Source organism: Pimephales promelas, chromosome 3 (genome assembly GCF_988280905.1).
Source record: "Pimephales promelas chromosome 3, fPimPro1.hap1.1, whole genome shotgun sequence".
In the NCBI taxonomy this organism is placed as follows: Eukaryota; Metazoa; Chordata; class Actinopteri; order Cypriniformes; family Leuciscidae; genus Pimephales; species Pimephales promelas.
In genome coordinates, this window is record NC_142771.1 from 4,546,659 (window position 1) to 4,566,518 (window position 19,860).

At 36.0% G+C, this 19,860-nt stretch overlaps 1 protein-coding gene across 1 annotated transcript; it reads left to right on the plus strand.

Moving 5' to 3' along the window:
- Window positions 1-713: 713 nt before the first annotated feature.
- LOC120463187 (GTPase IMAP family member 8) lies at window positions 714-15,688 on the plus strand. The gene is made up of 5 exons (XM_089129061.1): window positions 714-790; window positions 1,228-1,268; window positions 1,385-1,418; window positions 9,204-9,875; window positions 14,151-15,688. The coding sequence occupies exons 2-5, from the start codon at window positions 1,266-1,268 to the stop codon at window positions 15,266-15,268; spliced, it is 1,827 nt and encodes a 608-aa protein (XP_088985187.1). The 5' UTR covers window positions 714-790; window positions 1,228-1,265; the 3' UTR covers window positions 15,269-15,688.
- Window positions 15,689-19,860: the final 4,172 nt, after the last annotated feature.

Genomic DNA, 19,860 nt, shown 5'->3' on the forward strand with positions numbered 1-19,860 from the left:
GTGGCGCTATAACTTTGACTCACAATAGTCACATCCATGTGATCGGCCCAAGATCAGTTTCATCAAGATCAGTTAATGTATGCTGAAGTTATAACTGTTTCACGTTTCTCGCCATAATTTCATTTCCTCGCCACAGCCAAACTGTTTGAGATATCAAAAATGCCCTCGCAATTTTTCACTGTCGAGTCCCCCCCCTGCCAGGCCCGGCTACCATCTTCATCTTGACCCTGATGGCAGCGGGTTCTGACCCGTGAGCAAATTTTCAAGAGTTTTTTAGCACGTTAAGGGCCCCAAAAGTGCCCAAAAGGTAGTAAAATAATAATTTTCCTAATTAAGACAAACAATAGGGCCTTCTCCTTTTCAAGGCTTTTTTTTGGGCCTTAATCAGTATAATATCAGCTAACAGCTGCTCCTGACGAGCTGGATGGCGCCTTGCATGGCTGACACTGCCGTCGGCAATATGAGAGGCAATATGTAAAGCGCTTTGGTGGTCTACAGGTCTGTGAAAGTGCTATATTAATACAGTCCATTTACAATTTCAAGCAGACTTTGCATATATAAAGGTAAAAATCAAGTCATCATTCATTCTCATGTAAGAATGACTGTTCTCTGTTATTTCACAGGAATATAACATAACATCTGGTTTCATCTCAGATTCAGTAAATTTCCATTGAGCTTGTTCCTCTTATGGTGGGTGGAGCCGATCACATCTGAAGCGTTTATAAATCTGTGTTGGGTCAAAAACTAAAACTGAAACGCACAGTTCAAGCCTATGAAGATCAGCATTCCAGTGAGTATTTGTACATCCTTACTCTTTATATATCCGATTTAACATTTTCTAGTAAGAGTGTGGAACAAAATATGAATCCAGAGAAGAAACTGAAGTTTAGTGATCTAAACCTGTGAACCCAGTGTTTTAGGACTTAATTTTCACTAAAGTTGGTAAAAGTGTTGACATGCAAACAGTAGATCTGACAGCATTTCCTGTAATGTGGAATAATACTGTCAGTTGTAAAATAATATCCAGATAAAATCACACATGATACAATTAGCTGAAGATCCAACAGCACAAAAGATAAACTGACAGATTTTTTTTAGTTTTTGAAGAGAAAGGAATGAAAAGAAAGAGGGCTTAAGGGTTTTTTTTAAAACTTTTTCATATTTCACTTCTGTACACTGGATAGATTTGAGCAAAATTATAATATTAAAGATTTGCTGTTTTTACAGATCTTGCAGCTCAGCTACAAACAGAACAACAGCGAACAATGGTATAAAAACATTAATTCTAAATTTTTTTAACCTAACATCTTAGACACATCAGCTCATTTTATGTATTTTATGATTATAATACTTTATTATGAATGTGTCTGATAATCTCACACAGACTGAAAATCTGCGTCACAGGAGGAATAATGCAGGTAAATATTGTATTGACCACACACACACACACACACACACACACACAAACATTTTCTCTTTTCCTGGAACATGTAGAAGCGCCACTACATAAAATTATAAATATTAAAGTATATGTTGCCACCATCGCAGGAAATCACATTGCAATGGATGGAATGTCACAAGAAAGCACAACCTGTTCATCAGGTTGTTACGGAGCCCGGGAAGTCACCTGTGGGGAAAAAAAAATTAAAAATAAAAAACAGGCCGTGGTCACAGTTTTACAATTCGTCCCCACAGTTTATAAACTGTACTCACAAATTCTTAAACTGTTACTTTGGTTTAACAGTTCATGATTAATAAATCGTACCCATGAGTTCCTAATCCGTGCTCTCAGATTTGTAAACCGTACCTTCAGTTTTTGCAATCTGTACTCACAAATTCATAAACTGTACTCACGCTTTCGTAATCCGCACTCACGGGTTTGTGTAGCCTATCACCTATAAATCATCTTAAGAGACATGCTCTTCTCATTTAGCATTGCAGAAAAAATATAATGTACAGGTTCTAATTTGATTTTAGAAAGTAAGATTTTTTTTTCCATATTAATTTGCAAATATTTTGAATGTTTAATAAAGGGGCAAAAACTCATAAATAAAAATCAGAAATTATGTCAATGTTCTTTATTTTTTGCACACAAACATATTTAGATATAAGACGCTTTTATCCAAAAAAAGGAACAAAGCAATTCATCAAATGTCAGTCATAATACAGGTTAGACAATAGTAACAAAATTATTATATATATATATATATATATATATATTGTGGATAAAGTGTCTTCTAAATAGGTCTATGTAGCCTAAATGTAATAAAATTAATGATAATTATTATTATTTGTGTGTATTACTATAAATAAAAGTTCACCGAAGACAGTAAAATGTTTATTATAAAATCATTCATGAATGTTTTACTTTTATATAACTTAACCTTTTAACCTTTTGGAAATTGGTTTGTGTTATTTTCTTTTTTTTATAATTAAAGTTTATTTTATTTTATTTAATTTTTTTTATTTTTTGCTAAATCTGTTAAACTGAGCTTTTTCCTCCCAAAAATGGACTTTAAAGATACAAGTAGCCGAAACATAGTTTTTTTTTTTAAATCCATTAAATTATCCATTTTAAAAAATGAGGTTTAAACACAATGCAATGCATCCCGCACGTAAAGGCCTGTTTGAAGGCCTGTGGCACACACTGGGGGAAGGGCCATAAATCCCGTGAGTACGGATCACAAACCAGTGAGTGCGGATTGCGAAAGCGTGAGTACGGTTTATGAATTTTTCGGTACAGATTGCAAAATCTGAAGGCGCGGTTTACAAATCCGAGAGCACGGATTAGGTGGGTACGGTTTATTAATTCGTGGGCATTGATTCGTGAGTACAGTTTATGATCTGAGGGAACAGATTGATTGCAAAACATTTTATGCAGGTTTTAGGGGAGAGCGGGGCACAACCTAACGGTGTTTGACTTCGGGTTTAGAGCAGTGGCATAGCCACGAGGGGGCCTGGGTGGGCCTGCCCCTCATTTACAAGTCTGGTCCCCTCAGATTTCTGATTGCTTAAAAAAAAAAGTTGTTTTATTAGGATTGATAGATTGACCAATCAAAATGCTGCGCGGTAAAATGCGGCTTATTTTCAAACTTGATTTGTTTATATAACGTGTTGCGCATAATGTACGCTGTCATCTTCATCTTTGCGTGAGAGTTAATATGCCGTCACAATGGCAGGCGCTCAAACTCAAAGTACAATATTACACTTTTTAAAAAAAGCACGGAAAGATCAACTTGATATATATATAAATAATGTTGCCCCCTCATTTAAAGACGGGACCACCCAAAAATAAAATTCTGGCTACGCCTCTGGTTTAGAGTATACATTTTTCCCACATTAATTTCCCCCATGTCTAGTACAATTATGTGGTTTTGTTTTAATAATACAGGGTATACTTTTTTCTTGATTTACTCTGAAAGAATGGAAGTGAAATGTGACAACATGCCCCATAGGTGTGGTACATTGTAACATGTGAGGGGCACATTGTAACATCACCATGTGACAGCTTAAAATGCTTAAAATGACAGCTTTTCTTAATAAAATACAATTAATTACTTTTTCATATACAATAATGGCATTTTTTAAAAATTAAAAATAAACAAATTTTGAGTGCAAACCCACCAGAAAAACAGCTATACAGCATAGTTCATTACAAAATAATAATAAATAATTTCTGAACATTGATTCTCAGTCTTTATCTACATGTTTCTCATGTTTTCTCAATAGAATCCATAAAAGTGTAGAATATAATATCATGTTTCTAATAGGGGCACATTGTAACGCAGTGTGACAACATGCCCCACCTGCACAACTGGGGTTTAAACCCTGCTAGTGTCTTCTGCTAGTTAGCGAAGCATTAAAGCACTATATCAACTGTTAAAAAAAACAGATTGGCGATTAAAATAATATCAGATTTGTCTAATTTTAAAGTTTTACTAATTGTAAAGTCCAGGTTCAGAAAGTAAAAGTCCTCCTCAGTATTTTGTTCCAATCACCTGGATTTGCTTATTAGCAGTTTTTTAGTCAGGAGACAGAAATCAGCTGAGATCAACTGTCAATCCGTTCATGGCTGGAAGTAAGACATGGCAGAACTTCTACTTTTTCTCTACTTCTACTCTATACACCTCTGATTAGACACCACTTTAGTTGGCTGAACTTATTGGAGGTAGTTTAGAAAACGTAACTTTAGTTGACCGAACTTAGATTCAGATTTAGTTTACTCAAATAAATTAAATCAGTTCATTAGGGCCAGAGCACAAATGTTGAGAGGACCCTCTTGGAATTGCTCTGTTTATTATTACGGCCCAAACCCGAAAGGGCGCAAAGCTCTGTTGTTTTCCTTGGGATTATTATTCTTTTTATTAGGGCCCAAGCCCTGAAAGGGCGCAGAGCCCTATTGTTTTCTTTAGGATTATTAGGGCCCAAGCCTTGAAAAGGTGAAGGCCCTATTGTTTTCCTTAGGATTATTCTTTTCTATTGTTTTTATTATGACTATTCAGGCACTTAAGGGCCCTTAACGTGCTCGAAAACTCTTGAAACTTTGCACACGGATCAGAATCCGTGAGCATCAGGGCCGGCTGAAGATGGTACCCGGGCGTGGCTGGGTGGCTCGACAGCCCCCCCTGGACTGGGATTCGAACACTTGTCCATAAATCAAACACACTTGCATGTAAAAATATGAAACTCAGTAAACTTATAGATCTCATTGGGTTGAACTACTTTCCTGCTCTAAATTTTACGACAGCCCAAAAGGAAGTCAGCTATTTTGAGTTGTTTGGAAAACACATGCAATGGAATTTAAAGTACTCCTCCTAGAGAATTGATCCAAATTCCATGAAACTCATTAGCGTGAAGTCAAGACATTAAGGATGAAAAATTAACTGCATACATTTAACACAGTCTCATCCCAAGACGTCATATAACTAACGTCTTGGGACGTCTTTTGACCATACGTCAATATCCGCCTTTTTAGGGCCCCCTTAAACGTCGGTAGATGGCGATCCCGGGCCGTCATACAACTGACGCTTTACCTTTAACGTCAGTTAGGTGACGGGTTAGGTTTAGGTCTGGGGTAGAGTTAGGATCCCATAACCTCATCTACCGACGTTTAAGGGGGCCCTAAAAAGGCGAATATTGACGTATGGTCAAAAGACGTCCCAAAACGTCAGTTATATGACGTCTTGGGATGAGACCGGGTTGATACATTAACTCATTTTAACAGCATACATTAACTGATTTTGATGAAACTTCAGCAATGTGTTCGCTGTAAGATGACGATCACATCTATGTGACCATTGTGAGTCAAATTTATAGCGCCACCAACTGGCTGCAGGAAGTGTGTCACTTTCAAAATGCTTTAAAATCACCCTTTTATTTTTACCCGATTTGCTTCAATCACCTTCACCTGCTTTCGATGATGGTCAAGGTTTAATGATGACAATCATTAGACAATCACTGTAATGAATATGCACAATTTTGTTATCGCAGGCTCTTCAAAATACCGTGAAAAATAATAAATTCGAGTTTAGACTTTTAGAGCGTGCATTAGCTTATTTTCCATCAACCACTCAAACACTGCGTATATGATGCGCAAAACACACGCGCACTCTGATGTAAACAATCCCCACATGTATAAGCACAGTGTGCATGCGGCAGTGCGCACTCGTCTAATGTAAACAATCCTCACATGGAGTAGAAGCATGGCGGAACGCTCCCGACGATTTATCCCTGCAGGACTGCCAACTCTCACGTATTCAGCTTTAGACTCAAGCTTGATTTCAGACAGGACGCGGAATACACACGCGACGCGCAGGGATGTTTTTTTTGCTGCGTTGACCTGCATCGGCCAACACACACCAGGGTTAAAGTTAAAAATAGTTACAACTTTTTATTTATAAAATGGCAAATCGTGTTTTATCTAAAGGGCAACGTTGAACCAAGCGGCCAGCGTCGCGCACTCCGCATCCTGTCTCAAAGGCGCTTAACGCATTTGACACTTTTCATGTGCTCTCCCACAGAGAAAAATTACAGAGCAAAGAGGACACTGACACCGACAGACTGGATAGAGTAGGTTACTTTTGATATGAAAGTTGTTATTGATAAATTGATAGTTATTGATAAATCAGCTCTTAGGTTCTGATCACAGATCGTTGCTCCTCAGTTCAAGTAAACCGATCATGTTACTTTAGTTTTTATTTAAAGATACAGTACAAATTACCGAAAGGTGTATTTGCTTATACATAATAACGATCAATCAGTGTTTTCAAACACGGAAAGAGTTCAGTAACACTCCATGAGAACAGTTGTGTCACAAAACGTTACATTTACCTCAGGAAAGCCATTTAATGACCAGCACATTAGTTGACTAGAAAAAAATAGCAAGGAGTATTTTGCTAAATATTATATTTAATTTCTCTCTCAATGTTTACAGTATTATGCGAGAGATTTTTTTTTCTTGAGAAACATTAAAAGACTTGGGCCTACCTAATATTTATCCAACTTAGTCAATATTGAAATCAAATCCAAGAATTTAATTGAATAATGCAAACAGTAACCTACCAGTCATTGTACCATGTAAACATTGTAAAATGTTTTCACTAAACTTTAAACAATTCGGTTTAGTTACCATATGTTTCGAAAATCACAATTACACACTGTGATGCAAGTTGGGGTTTTTTAGAGACCCACAATGCATCTGTTTTTCTTGAGCATTAAAATAAAATTTCATTAAAATATTGTGATAATACAGTATACCGTGATAAAAGCTCTATCAATTAACTGCAGCATGAAAATTTGGTACTTGCACATGCCTACTCATCACTTAATGATTTGATTCACTGATCTCATTCAGAGTCTAGTCTCTGACAAAAAAGGGCAAATATTATAAGTTTTTTTAAACTAAGATTCAACATCATAAGAACTAATAATGTTATCAGTTAGCATGAAGGATTTTACAGAAAATGTAATTCATCACCAAAACTACCACAGATATCAAGAATAAGAATATGAATCTCAATAATGGTGACCATTAAACACGATTCATACTGCAATGCATGCTGGGTACTACCATAATACAAACCTTATCCATGGTGCCCAGCATGCATTGCAGCATGAATCGTTTTTTTAATGGTCACCATTGCTGAGATGCATATACCGATTCTTAATGTCTGTGTAAGTCAGCATGATACCATAGAGGGTTTTCATATCTGATTGAAACAACAATGGGCCTTGCAGTTCGAAAATAAAGACAAGGTTCTCTGTGAGTCTTCCGCGTCCGCTCACTGCTGCTCTAAATAAACCTACACTAAATAAGTTAAAAACCCACCAACCAATACCACTAGCTCAAAAATAAAGTGAACGACTAGGATATAGCACCCACACTGGTTTCACGCCAGGAACGTGCTAAAGGAATACATGATCTGTTGACACTGATCGTGTAACACCATCTATAACAATGGTAAAATGGGCCAAGCACATAAAAGCCTTCGGAGCGGCACCCGCTCCGCCATCAGAGACAACTCCGAGGAAGGAATGAGAGCACGGGCGTCAGTCAGCACCAGAGTGAGAGAGAGGAATCGGATGTCAATCCGATCGCAACCCACTCGCAACCGGCGAGACATCACGTGACCTATACAGAAAAGACAGAGAACAACCACAGCGAGAAAGAGCAGCAAAGACACTGTTCCCAAAAAGCTGAGCCACGTAACACAGAAAATATAATATAAAGGATTTCTTAAAAGTTGGTTTAAAATAAATAATGTAGCTTTTAAGCACACACAGACTTCAAGATTCAGTCAATGCATCTTAACAATGGTGATGAGCAGGATATTCAATTGGGAATAAATTTCATGGACAATTCAGATCATAATTTTTTCATACTGCAATGCATGATGGGAGCCATTAATGAGTTGTAATTGGCAGCAGCCACTGCAACATGGATTATTATTGTCACCATTGTTGAGATTCACAGGCTGATTATTGATGTCTGTGTTTTTCTGAAAAAAAAATCACTCAAAAGTGTTTCTTTCTGAACAATGTTTAAGACTGTAAGCAAAATACGAATAATCATATGCTGTAGAATCACAAAGCAGTTGTTAATTAGTTGAACTAAATCATCTGAATAAGTTTCATTTTTCAGATCACAGCATGATTATGCCCAACACTATCAGATCACACTTTCCTTTTCTCAATGGACTTTATGCCCAGCTGCACTACTTCCTGAACTTCAGCCAGCTCCTTGTTTCCTGTCTGCCATTATTGGCCAAATTGATTAATTCAGGTGTACCTGACCTCAGTAGTCATGGCAACAATAATCAGACACACCTGATTTGATCAATTTTGCCCAATAATGGCAGACAGGAAACAAGGAGCTGGCTGAAGTTCAGGAAGTAGTGCAGCTGGGCATAAAGCCAATTGACTGATATAAATGAATAACAGCAATCAAATACAATTTAAAGAGAAAGTATAAGGGTCAAGAGTCCAACTAAACCAGACACTGATATCCATAATGGTGGCTTACAATTTGTGATTTTCTCCTTTGGTGATTCTGCTTGTGACCATCAGGTGTCTTCAATAATGCTCAATCATCACTAAATTAATCACTTAATTATCTCATTAACTTTAACGTTAATTTAACACTCATATCTGCATCATATCTTCCATCTGAAAGCAGGTGAAGGTGATTTACTACTAATGAAGGAACCGGCTTTACTGATGAGATGCGCATAACAATATCATGCGATATATCGCCCAGCCCTACTGCATACATTAAATGATCTTGATGAAACTTCAGCAGTGTGTTCGCCGTTAGAGGCCGATCACATGGATGTCACTATTGTGAGTCAAAGTTATAGCTGGCACCAGGAAAGAAGGAAAGAAGTGAATAGAAAAAGAGATGAGCAGAACAAGAACTACATCTGACTTTAGAGTCTAAAGTCAGTTGTAGTTTTTGTTCTGCTCATCTCTTTTTTTTATTCTCTTCTTTCCTTCAGTGATTCTGCTTGTTAACAGGCTTGTTAAGGTTCAGATGACTCCATATTTAATATACACCGATTTTGTGGCTCAGATAAAGTCCAGTTCTGGTTTATTTCTTTGTTCTTGGCTGACATGTGGCATTGCCAATCATGGCACTTTCCAGTAGAACATGTACTTTTGTATGTACCAATTCTAAATTGACTCATTTTTCCTAACATGTTTTTCAGTGTCATTACGGTCATGTAGAAAACCAGATCTGAACCTGATGTTGTGTGGAAGTGATGCGGCTCTGAATACTGTATCAAAATGTTTCAGAGAAGAAGAAACACTTTTCTCATCACATAAAAGAGAGTTTAGAACAGTGTGTCAGATGGAAGAAAAGCTTCATGGACGTCAGATTACTCTGGTCAAGCTTCCAGCTCTCAATTGGTTATCAGAGGATGATGTAAGGCGTCAGACTCTCCGCTGTTTGTCTCTCTGTGATCCTGGAGTTAATGTTTTCCTCCTCATTATTCCTGTTGGTCCACTTAATAACGAAGACAAAGCTGAAATTGAGAAAATCCAGAAGATATTTGACTCCAGACAGCATTTCATGGTGCTGTTCACTACAGAGCTCATTGTTGATGAAAGAATGACAGATATAGTCAAATCCAGCCCAGAATTTCAGAGGTTAATCGGTCTATGTGGAGGTCAGTACAAAGTGATGGGGTTAAATGAACCTGCAAACTCGAGACCGATCCCAGAACTATTGGATTACATAGAGGATATGAAGATTGAACCATATTCACTTCAGATGTATGTGAAAGCTCAAGAGAACAGAGTCAGACATGAAACAGAGGAGAAATATAAAGAAGAACTGAAGAGAATGGAGAATAAAATCAAAGATTTTCAGATTATGGGTAAGAGTGTGGTATTTATACCTAAAATATGGTGTTCTTACTGTATGTGATTGTATGATTAAGTTCAGTCATGAAGCTTTAAATTCATTGTCTTAGTCATTTTGGTCATGACAGTTCTGATCACATGACAAGTAATTCATAAATAGCATAAAGTAATCAACTGGCAAATAAAGCTGAGTGTCTTAAAGGGCACCTATTATGCCCCTTTTTACAAGATGTAATATTGGTCTTGGGTGTCCCCAGAATGTATTTGTGAAGTTTCAGCTCAAAATACCCCACAGTTAATTTATAACCATTTGAAAATGTCATTTTGGGGCCTGCTTAAAAATGAGCTGTTTCAGGGACAGTACAAATGAACTGCATATCCCCGCCCTGCCTTTGGATGAGGGCGTCACTTGATACCTATGGCAGTCGGTACTGAGAGACTGAGCGAGACCGCTGTTTTGAATGTCATTCATACGTTTGAATCGGAATATATAAATAGTATGAAGAGACTCTGGCAGAATAAATACAAATGAGAATGGACCAGTACGTCTCGGTATGGTTATTTGATACATTTATGTAATTGTTATCGCGTCTTTTTGCAAGTATGGATGTGCAACACACACACACACACAGACACACACAAACACTGAAGCTGGCGCAATATTTTGAAACTACATACACATTCTGTGATAAAGTTTGCTTACGTACAAGCGAAATTACATTTATGCGAGGGGCCAGTGGCGTCATGTTTACTTGTCATACAGGTGCTTCTGTGGCAAATGTGAGGAGATGGCTAACTTACAGAACAAGAACATATGCAGTTTTTAATATAATATCTTTAAAAATATATATATTTATAAACGTGTGGTTACACACTATAAAAACAAGGTTTAAATTATAATATAGCCTACACAGACATTCTACGGCGACAACAACTTTAGACGCATTTGTTGTTGAATTGGCTGACATTGACTGAAAAGACTATTTGCTCAAAAATCATAAAATACACTTACTGTTACTGGAGGTGACAGTGGATCGCAAACAGTAGATGACGATCCACAGTTGAGGATTAACTTTTAAGCTACAACAACAGGATTAACCCACGTCAGAACATTTGTGTTTCCAAGAGACATTACCAGCTGTCGTTGAAACAATGGAGGATGATGTGTGCAGATCACAGAGGGCGGGGTCTAGGCCGCAACCACACTGTCAATCAAACCCCTTGCTCAGTTTCTACGTCACAAAGAGCTGCATCTCAGAACTCAGAATGCTGCCAACACACATTTATGTTCAAACACCATGTAAAAGTGAATTTTCCATAATAGGTGCCCTTTAATGTAATAAATTACATATCATCCATTCGAGCTGTTTAATGGATACTTGTATTCATTCTTTTGATTGAGATCTACTTAAAAGTATATACTTGGCTCGTAGTTGTGTTTACCCTTTTGATTGAGTAGCCTATTAAGTACCTTTTTCACATAGTTTTACACACTGTGTTAGAAACTTCCATTGTTTGAAATTATTGATTTACAAAGAAAACTTACAAGTATACTTGCTGTATAAAACTACTAAACTAGTTTACCAGAGGTGGAAAGTCCAGGGTTCAGAAAGTAAAAGTCCTGGCATATTTTTATTCCACCCATGAACTCACACAGCAAAAACTCACACAGTTTATTTGGCCCCAGACTCAAGAGTGTTAAAGTGTTACAATGAGTGTTAAATTAACACTCAATAGTGTTAAAGTTAATGAGCTAATTAAGTGATTGATTGAGTTATGATTAACCATTATTTAAGACACCTGATGTTAAAAAGCAGAATCAACAAAGGAGAAAAATCCCATTTTCGTCACCATTATGGTGATTGGTATTTGCTTAATTTGGGCTCTTGATCCTTAAACTATTAATGTTAGATTCAGTTAGGCTGCTATATTTGAGTTATAATTGGTAGATGAACAAAGGGACACGTTCATTAGGTAGTGTTGGTTATGTTTTAACATAATCATCATTTGATTCATCATCATCAATCATCATCGATATTTAATGTGATATGGCTCAGCTGGTCAGTGAACTACGGCTCTTCGTCACGGGAAAATCTCCCGTGTTAAACTAACACACCTGGGAGTGTATATGAGTCCACACTCCAGAGTGTTAAAGTTAATGAGATAATTAAGTGATTAAATGAGTGATGATTGAGCATTATTGAAGACACCTAAAGCAGAATCACAAGGAGAAAATCTAAAATTTTAAGCCACTGTTATGGAGATGAGTGTTTGCTTTAGTTGGGCTCTTCACCCTTATATTATTAACTTTATATTTTAATTTGCTGTTGCATCTGAGTTATACCTGTCAGATGAACAAAGATAAAAAATTATTCAATGATGTTGGTCATATATTGACATTCATCATTTGAAATTTATGTCTGTGATTTATTCTGTTGGTTAGTGTATAACTGAGATTCTGTAGAAATATCCAGAATGTTAAATATAATATAATAGATTTCTCAAAAGTTGTTATAAAAAAAAACGTTCTTTAAGGCACACAAAGACCTCAAGATTCAGTCAATGCTTCTCTGTAAATTACATAGACAATTCAGATCATAATTTATGCATACCGCAATGCATGATGGGAGCCATTAATGAGTTGTGATTGGTGGCAACAAGGATTATTAATGTCACCACGGTTGAGATAGACAGGCTGATTATTGATATCTGTGTTTCTAAATAAAGTTGAAAGTGATTTGATCAGAGCAATTATTATTAAATGTTTTGGATTATAAGAATACAGACATGCAATCAAAACACAAAAATGTTTTTAACAAGTTAAACTAATTCATCTGAATAAGTTTCATTTTTCAGATCACAACATGATTACGTCAAAACATAACCAACACTATCAGATCACAGTTGTCTTTGTTCATTTGACTGTTATAAATCAATAACAGCAGACAAACAAAGATTAAAGTGAAAGTATAAGTGTCAAGAGCCCAACTAAAGCAAACACTGATCTCCATAACGGTGGCTTACAATTTGTGATTTTCTCCTTCAGCGATTCTGCTTGTGATCATCAGGTGTCTTCAATAATGCTCAATCATCACTAAATTAATCACTTAATTATCTAAATAACAGTTTAATTTAACACTCATATTGTCCATTTGAGTGCATGTGAAGGTGATTTACTACTAATCAAGGAACCGGCTTTACTGATTAGATGCGCATAACAATATCGTGCGATATATCGCCCAGCCCTAATTGTATATTGGTCATTACAGAATCAAAGAGATTTTACAGCATAAGATCCATATTATTAAATATAATCCAAATGCTTTTTTAAAATTTCTAATTTAAAAAAATCTTTGTTTAAGACACACACAGACATCAAGATTCAGTGTATGAATCTCAACAATGGTGACAAAAGAATATTCAATTAGGAAAAGGAAATTACTGAGACAATTCAGATCATAATTTAATCATACTGCAATGCACGATGAGAGCCACGAATGAGTTTTGATTGGTGGCACCCAGAATACACTGCAACATGCTTCATTATCGTCACCATTGTTGAGGTTCATAGGCTGATTCTTGATGTCTGTGTGTCCAAATAAATATTTGGCAGCCAAACTAAATCGAACGTTAATAGTTAAACCCCAACTAAACCAAACACTGATCACCATAATGGTGACTAAAATGTGATTTTTCTCCTTTGTTGATTCTGCTTTTTAACATCAGGTGTCTTCAATAATGGTCAATCATTTCTCAATTAATCACTTAATTATCTCATTAACTTTAACACTCCTGAGAGTTAATGTAACACTCATTTTAACACGTTAACACTCTTGAGTCTGGGGCCAAATGAACTCTTAGGAAAGTTAATTTAAAACTGGAGTTTTTGCTGTGTGAGTTCATGGGAGAATAAAAATATGACTTTTACTTTCTGATCCCTGGACTTTTTACCTCTACTTTATAATAGGGACTTGAGACTTGAACATCTGTGACTTACTCCCATCTCTGTACGTAGCATACCAATTTCAGTTGTTCATGAGATCATTAATGAATCATTAAATGGTCAGTTTATCAGCTGCTTTTGTTGTCGAATAACTGAACCAACCCACTGAGCAAAATGATGTCCAAAAGACGTCTTTTCAAACATCTTTGTCACAAAAGTCGGACGTCGAAAAGACGTCTTTTGGACCTCATTTTGCTTAGTGGGAACTGCAACTTACATAATCCTTATACACTTTTGCCCTTGTCCTCAGTTAGTCTATTTTTTTTTTTCATCAATGTGATTTCAGGAGCTGAAGGTGAATCAAATGATCATGAGTGTCTGAGGATTGTGCTGATCGGGAGGACAGGAAGTGGAAAGAGTGCAACAGGAAACACTATTCTGGGAAGAAAGGAGTTTGTGAGTGACTTAAGCACAGATTCAGTGACGACTGTGTGTAAAAAGAGAGTTGGTGAAGTTGATGGTCGATCAGTCGCTGTTGTTGATACTCCAGGACTCTTTGACACGACACTGACAAATGATCAATTGACGGAAGAAATCGTGAAATGTATTTCACTGTCGTCACCTGGACCTCATGTGTTCATCATTGTGTTGAGTCTGGGGAGATTCACAAAGGAAGAAGCAGCCACTGTTGATCTGATAAAACAGATCTTTGGTCATGAAGCTGCTCAGTTCAGCATCGTCCTGTTCACTGGCGGAGACAATCTTGAGAATGAATCTATAGAGGATTATGTGAAGAGAAGTAAATCTGGAGAACTCAAGAAACTGATTGGAGAATGTGGAAACAGATTCCTGGATTTCAATAACAAAGAAAAAGAAGACAAAACTCAAGTAACTCAACTGTTGGACATGATAGAAGAAGTGAGAAATGCTAATGAGGGTCGATACTTCACTAACAGCATGTTTGAGGAGGCAGAGATGTCCATTAAAAAGAGGATGGAGGAAATAATGAAAGAGAGAGAGAGAGAAATTCAGACTCAGCGAGAAAAGTTACAAGCCAAATATGAGATGGAAATGAAAAACATGACGCAGCGACTAGAAGAAGAAAAACAAAGAGCAGATGAGGAGAAACTGAAAATGGAGAATCAAATCAGAAAAGAGAGGAGAGAGAAAGAAATAACAGAGAAAAGAATGAAATATCTTCAGAGACACGAAACCATGAAAAGGAATCATGAAGAGGAAATAAAGAGGATTAAGATGCAATATGAAGAAGAGGCTAGGCTAAAAGCAGAAGAATTTAATGAGTTTAGAGACAGAAAAGAGCAGCGGTTTTGGGATTTCAAGGATAGGCTGGAAGAGCAACATGATCAACATTATCTACTGAAAGAATGGTACGAAGACTTGAAAGAGGACAAAAAGCAGACAAAGAAGAAGAATCAAAAATCAAAGGGCTGTGTCATGTTTTGATTGATTTTAATGCTTAAAGTTGTCTCAAATACTGTAATTATTAGCTTTATATTTTTAAATATGCTTTATATTTTATCAAGCAAAAGTTTTTCTACTTGCATAACTGATGCTTTTGGTTATAATACCGCAAGGCCATTTGTTTGATTTTTTTTTTATTGAAAAGAGAAGGAATTTTGAGTGACCATTTTTAATGAGCACATGCAGAATTTGTAGTAGACTAGATTTGTAGTTCACCTCAGTAGAGTGTGATACTCAACTGGTACTCTCCCAAGGTTTTCTCTCCATTCTGTCACCTGATGGAGTTTTGGTTCCTTGCCACTTTTGCCTTTTGGCTTGCTTAGTTGGGGACATTTAATATTAAAATTGAAAACACATTCTCTAATCGATAAATTTATCAAATGAGTAAACCAAGATATCATCAAGGAGCTATATATATATATATATATATATATATATATATTATCAAATTAATATCTAAATTGTTAAAAAAAAATTATTTGCCAGAGTAGCTATATCATCAATAGCGCTGTATACTTTGAGCGCTTTGGCACTCAATTGTGTATAATATTATACTTTTACTTCTGTAATTTTTATACTACATTTTTCCGAGATAGGGCTGGGCGATATATCACATGACATTGTTATGCGCATCTCATCAGTAAAGCCGGTTCCTTGATTAGTAGTAAATCACCTTCACCTGCTTTCAGATGGACGATACGAGTGTTAAATTAACACTCAAGGGTGTTAAAGTTAATGACAAGCAGAATCACTGAAGAAGAAAATCACAAATTTTAATGAAAAATGAAAAAAGTGAAATCGCATTCAACCCCCCCTTTAAAAGTTGTTTTAAAAAAAATCTTTTAGGCACACACAGACCTCAAGATTCACTCATTGTATCTCAACAACGGTGACGAGTAGAATATTCAATTAGGAAAGGTAAATTACTAAGACAATTCAGATCATAATTTATTCAAACCACAATGCAAGATGGGAGCCATTAATGAGTTGTGATTGTCGGATTATTAGGATTATAAATGTCACCATAGTTGAGATACACAGGCTGATTATTGATGTCTGTGTTTCTAAATAAATGCATTTGAAAGTGATTTGATCAGAGCAATTTTTTATTAAATGTTTTGGATTATAAGAAAAATACTGATTATCATATGTTGTAGAACCACTAAACTATTGTTAACAAGTTAAACAAAATCATCTGAATAGGATTCATTTTTCAGATCATAGCATATTTATGTCAAAACATAACCAACACTATCAGATCACAGTTGTCTTTGTTCATTTGACTGGTATTAATCAATAACAGCACACAAACAAAGTTTAAAGTGAAAGTATAAGTGTCAAGAGCCCAACTAAAGCAAACACTGATCTCCATAATGGTGGCTTACAATTTGTGATTTTCTCCTTCAGCGATTCTGCTTGTGATCATCAGGTGTCTTCAATAATTCTCAATCATCACTAAATTAATCACTTAATTATCTCATTAACTTTAACACTCTTGAGTGTTAATTTAACACTCATATCGTCCATCTGAAAGCAGGTGAAGGTGATTTACTACTAATCAAGGAACCGGCTTTACTGATTAGATGCGCATAACAATATCGTGCGATATATCGCCCAGCCCTACAGTGAACACATCATTACACACACACAACATAGACCTATTTTCAGAGAGAGGGGGACAAAGACATTTAGAGTCTGTGACGTCTCAGGCCGACCACCATTGATAAGGCCCTTCTGATCACCATGCGTGTCTTCTGAGAAAGAAGTTACTTGACACTTTTTAATGTTCATAGGGTGACAGAGATGAGCCTCTGTGCATTGTGTAATGTTAGTCTGCTAACACCTTTCCAGAGCCAAAGTTTTGTTCGTACTACATTTATTTAAAAGAATAATAATAAAAGTTTAAGTTGATATTTTAAAATGAACGTTTTAATACATTTGTATCTTCTATTTATCTTTTAGAAGATAAACTAATGATTTTGTTAATGATACGCCTAAAACACAACCGTCACAGAAAACTGCATTTTTAAATTTTCAAAATAAATACATTTAAATAAATAAACAAACAAGCTGTTTTGCACCCACAAACACACACTAAGTTGGTTCCAAAATTAACTAATATCTGTTTTAGGCTAAATGATTATAAATAAGGTATAACTTGTTACTAAAATGTATTCAAACAATATAAACATAGTTTTAGCTAAATTTATATATATATATATATATATGTAAGGGTTAATGCCCGACGAGGTGTCCATTGTCAGGTTTTAATGGACGACGGCGAGGCGTAAACCGGCCGACGCGCAGCGGAGGACGGTTGCCTCCACCGAAGTCCATTAAAACCTGACAATGGACACCTCGGAGGGCATTAACCCGCTTATACCATGGTCACTTGCCAAATAAAACATTTTTAAAACATTAGTTTATATTTTAATTAGGCTAAATCTAGTTTTTTTTAAATAATAACTTGCCTGACGATTTATTTAGTAACTTGAGATATAACTTAGCTAGTCCGCTCAGCTTGTAGAACCCTTCAGGTTCAAAAATGCTTTTTTTCATGAAACACAAAGGTAACGTTAGGCATAGTTATTTTTTATTACACATAAAACACTATGTGTTACACTAACCACTGCTGTAGATCGACTCTCCGTCAAATAATGTCGGTGACAACGATGCGAGAGCAGTCTGCGGGCTTACTGGGCTCCGTCAGTCCATGAGAGACTGACGAAAAAAACGAAGTCGCTCATTGTTGTATTAGTATATGTAATATCTAACTTGTAAAGCTTTTGTTCATATTACGATGGAAGGAGGTGCACGCTGAATTCGTTTTATCATGAGGGTTTATTAACTCAAAATCACACAGGCAAAGTGCTCACTCTTATCTCGCTGGATGCATACTGAACTCTGAACTCTCCAGAGCTATATCGTACTACTGACAAGATATTATGTCTATAGCATACGATTGGTTCTTAGCAGAATAACGTTAGATGTTTGTTTTGATAGAGCAAATTGTTAACGGATACTTTGACTGCCTGTTGCTATGGTTACTCACAGCTGTTGTGGGCAGCGCATTTATATATTCATTTCGAATGGTAAACAGGCAGTTTCACCAGAACTACTTTACTAGGTGTCCTCGATCACTTTTTAACGGACACCCTGCAGCCAATCAGAATCGAGTATTCACCCAGACCATGGTATAAATATAAATATATCAATGTAAAAATACTTTACATTTTCATAGAGCTGAAGAAGTAGTTATTTACACAATGATAATAATAATAATAATAATAATAAACAATCCAAAAAGCAAACAGCTAAAGTTGTGATAATCTACAGGGTGAGATGAAGCTTCACACAGTCCTCACAGAGATGGAGGAGTTACAGGCTAGATGAATTACGGGCCAATTTCACAGTAAAGCTAGTCTGCTTTCCAGGGTTTTATTCATACTAAATTAATTTAAAAGTATAATAAAAATCATGTCTACCTAATCTATTCACCTTCTTAGAAGACTTCTGTATAATATAAATGATTCATGCATACATTTTCCCAAAGGTAACATTTTTACTAAACAGCTTCTGTTCAAAAATAAAATAAAATAAAAAATGTTTTAAAGCAAAAACTGTGCTCTGCATGGCGATCTTATTTATATGAAAAAATATTTCAAACCGTATTTTTTTTGTGCACGCCACAGGAAACATGTTGTCAAAGTTTTTTCTGTTGTTGTTGTTTTTGTTTTGTTTTTAAGAAATCTTTTAAAATGTTATCATTTGTTGATACGACAGTTTGTCTGTTGGTTGCATGAACTGACTTTGGCGATATTTACCCTCGTTTTGAATTTGTCGGTCACATTTCTCTTTAATTAAAATGTTTATGCTTTTTGGCTACGAGGATTACATCATGAAGTAGGCTACCGTGCAGTGCAGCCTTTCAAATTTGTCGGGGCAGTGACAAGCGCCTCTCGCTGCTCTGAACGAAAAAGCAGGCTAGTGCGTTTGTCCCTCTCTGCTATTATAGTTTTTCAAGATGGCGGAACAACATGGGCCTCTGTGCACTTTCCCATACTATGAAAATAACAATGAGAAATTCTTCACTTATGAGTCGGAACATTGCCAGAGCTAATTTTACACCAATGAGATCATTTTTATGAATTAAAAACATTGATTTTAGCTATTAAAATATTTTTTAAAACCTACTGAACCTTTAATTTCAGTGAATCTACACATGAGAGATCTTCAGAAGTCATAACATCAGGGGTGAATGGGGTTCCTGAGAATATTTCATTTCCCTTAAAACCAAAGATGAAGCTAAATGACACTAGTTTGCAATGTACCCCTAAAAACCAAATACGATATGTATTACACTTTTTCAAAGAATAAAAACATAATTTCATACCTGTTTTTGTTCTAATCTCTTTAAACACGATGAAACAGGATAATCATGCAACCAAATATGTCTGACACAATTTTTAAAGAAAAGTAGTGTTTTAAAATTGATTGATTTATTTTTGACAGACCTGAAATGCATGCTGATACAAGTTTCCGGCATAGTGCAAACAGGCAAGGTTCGAGAACCC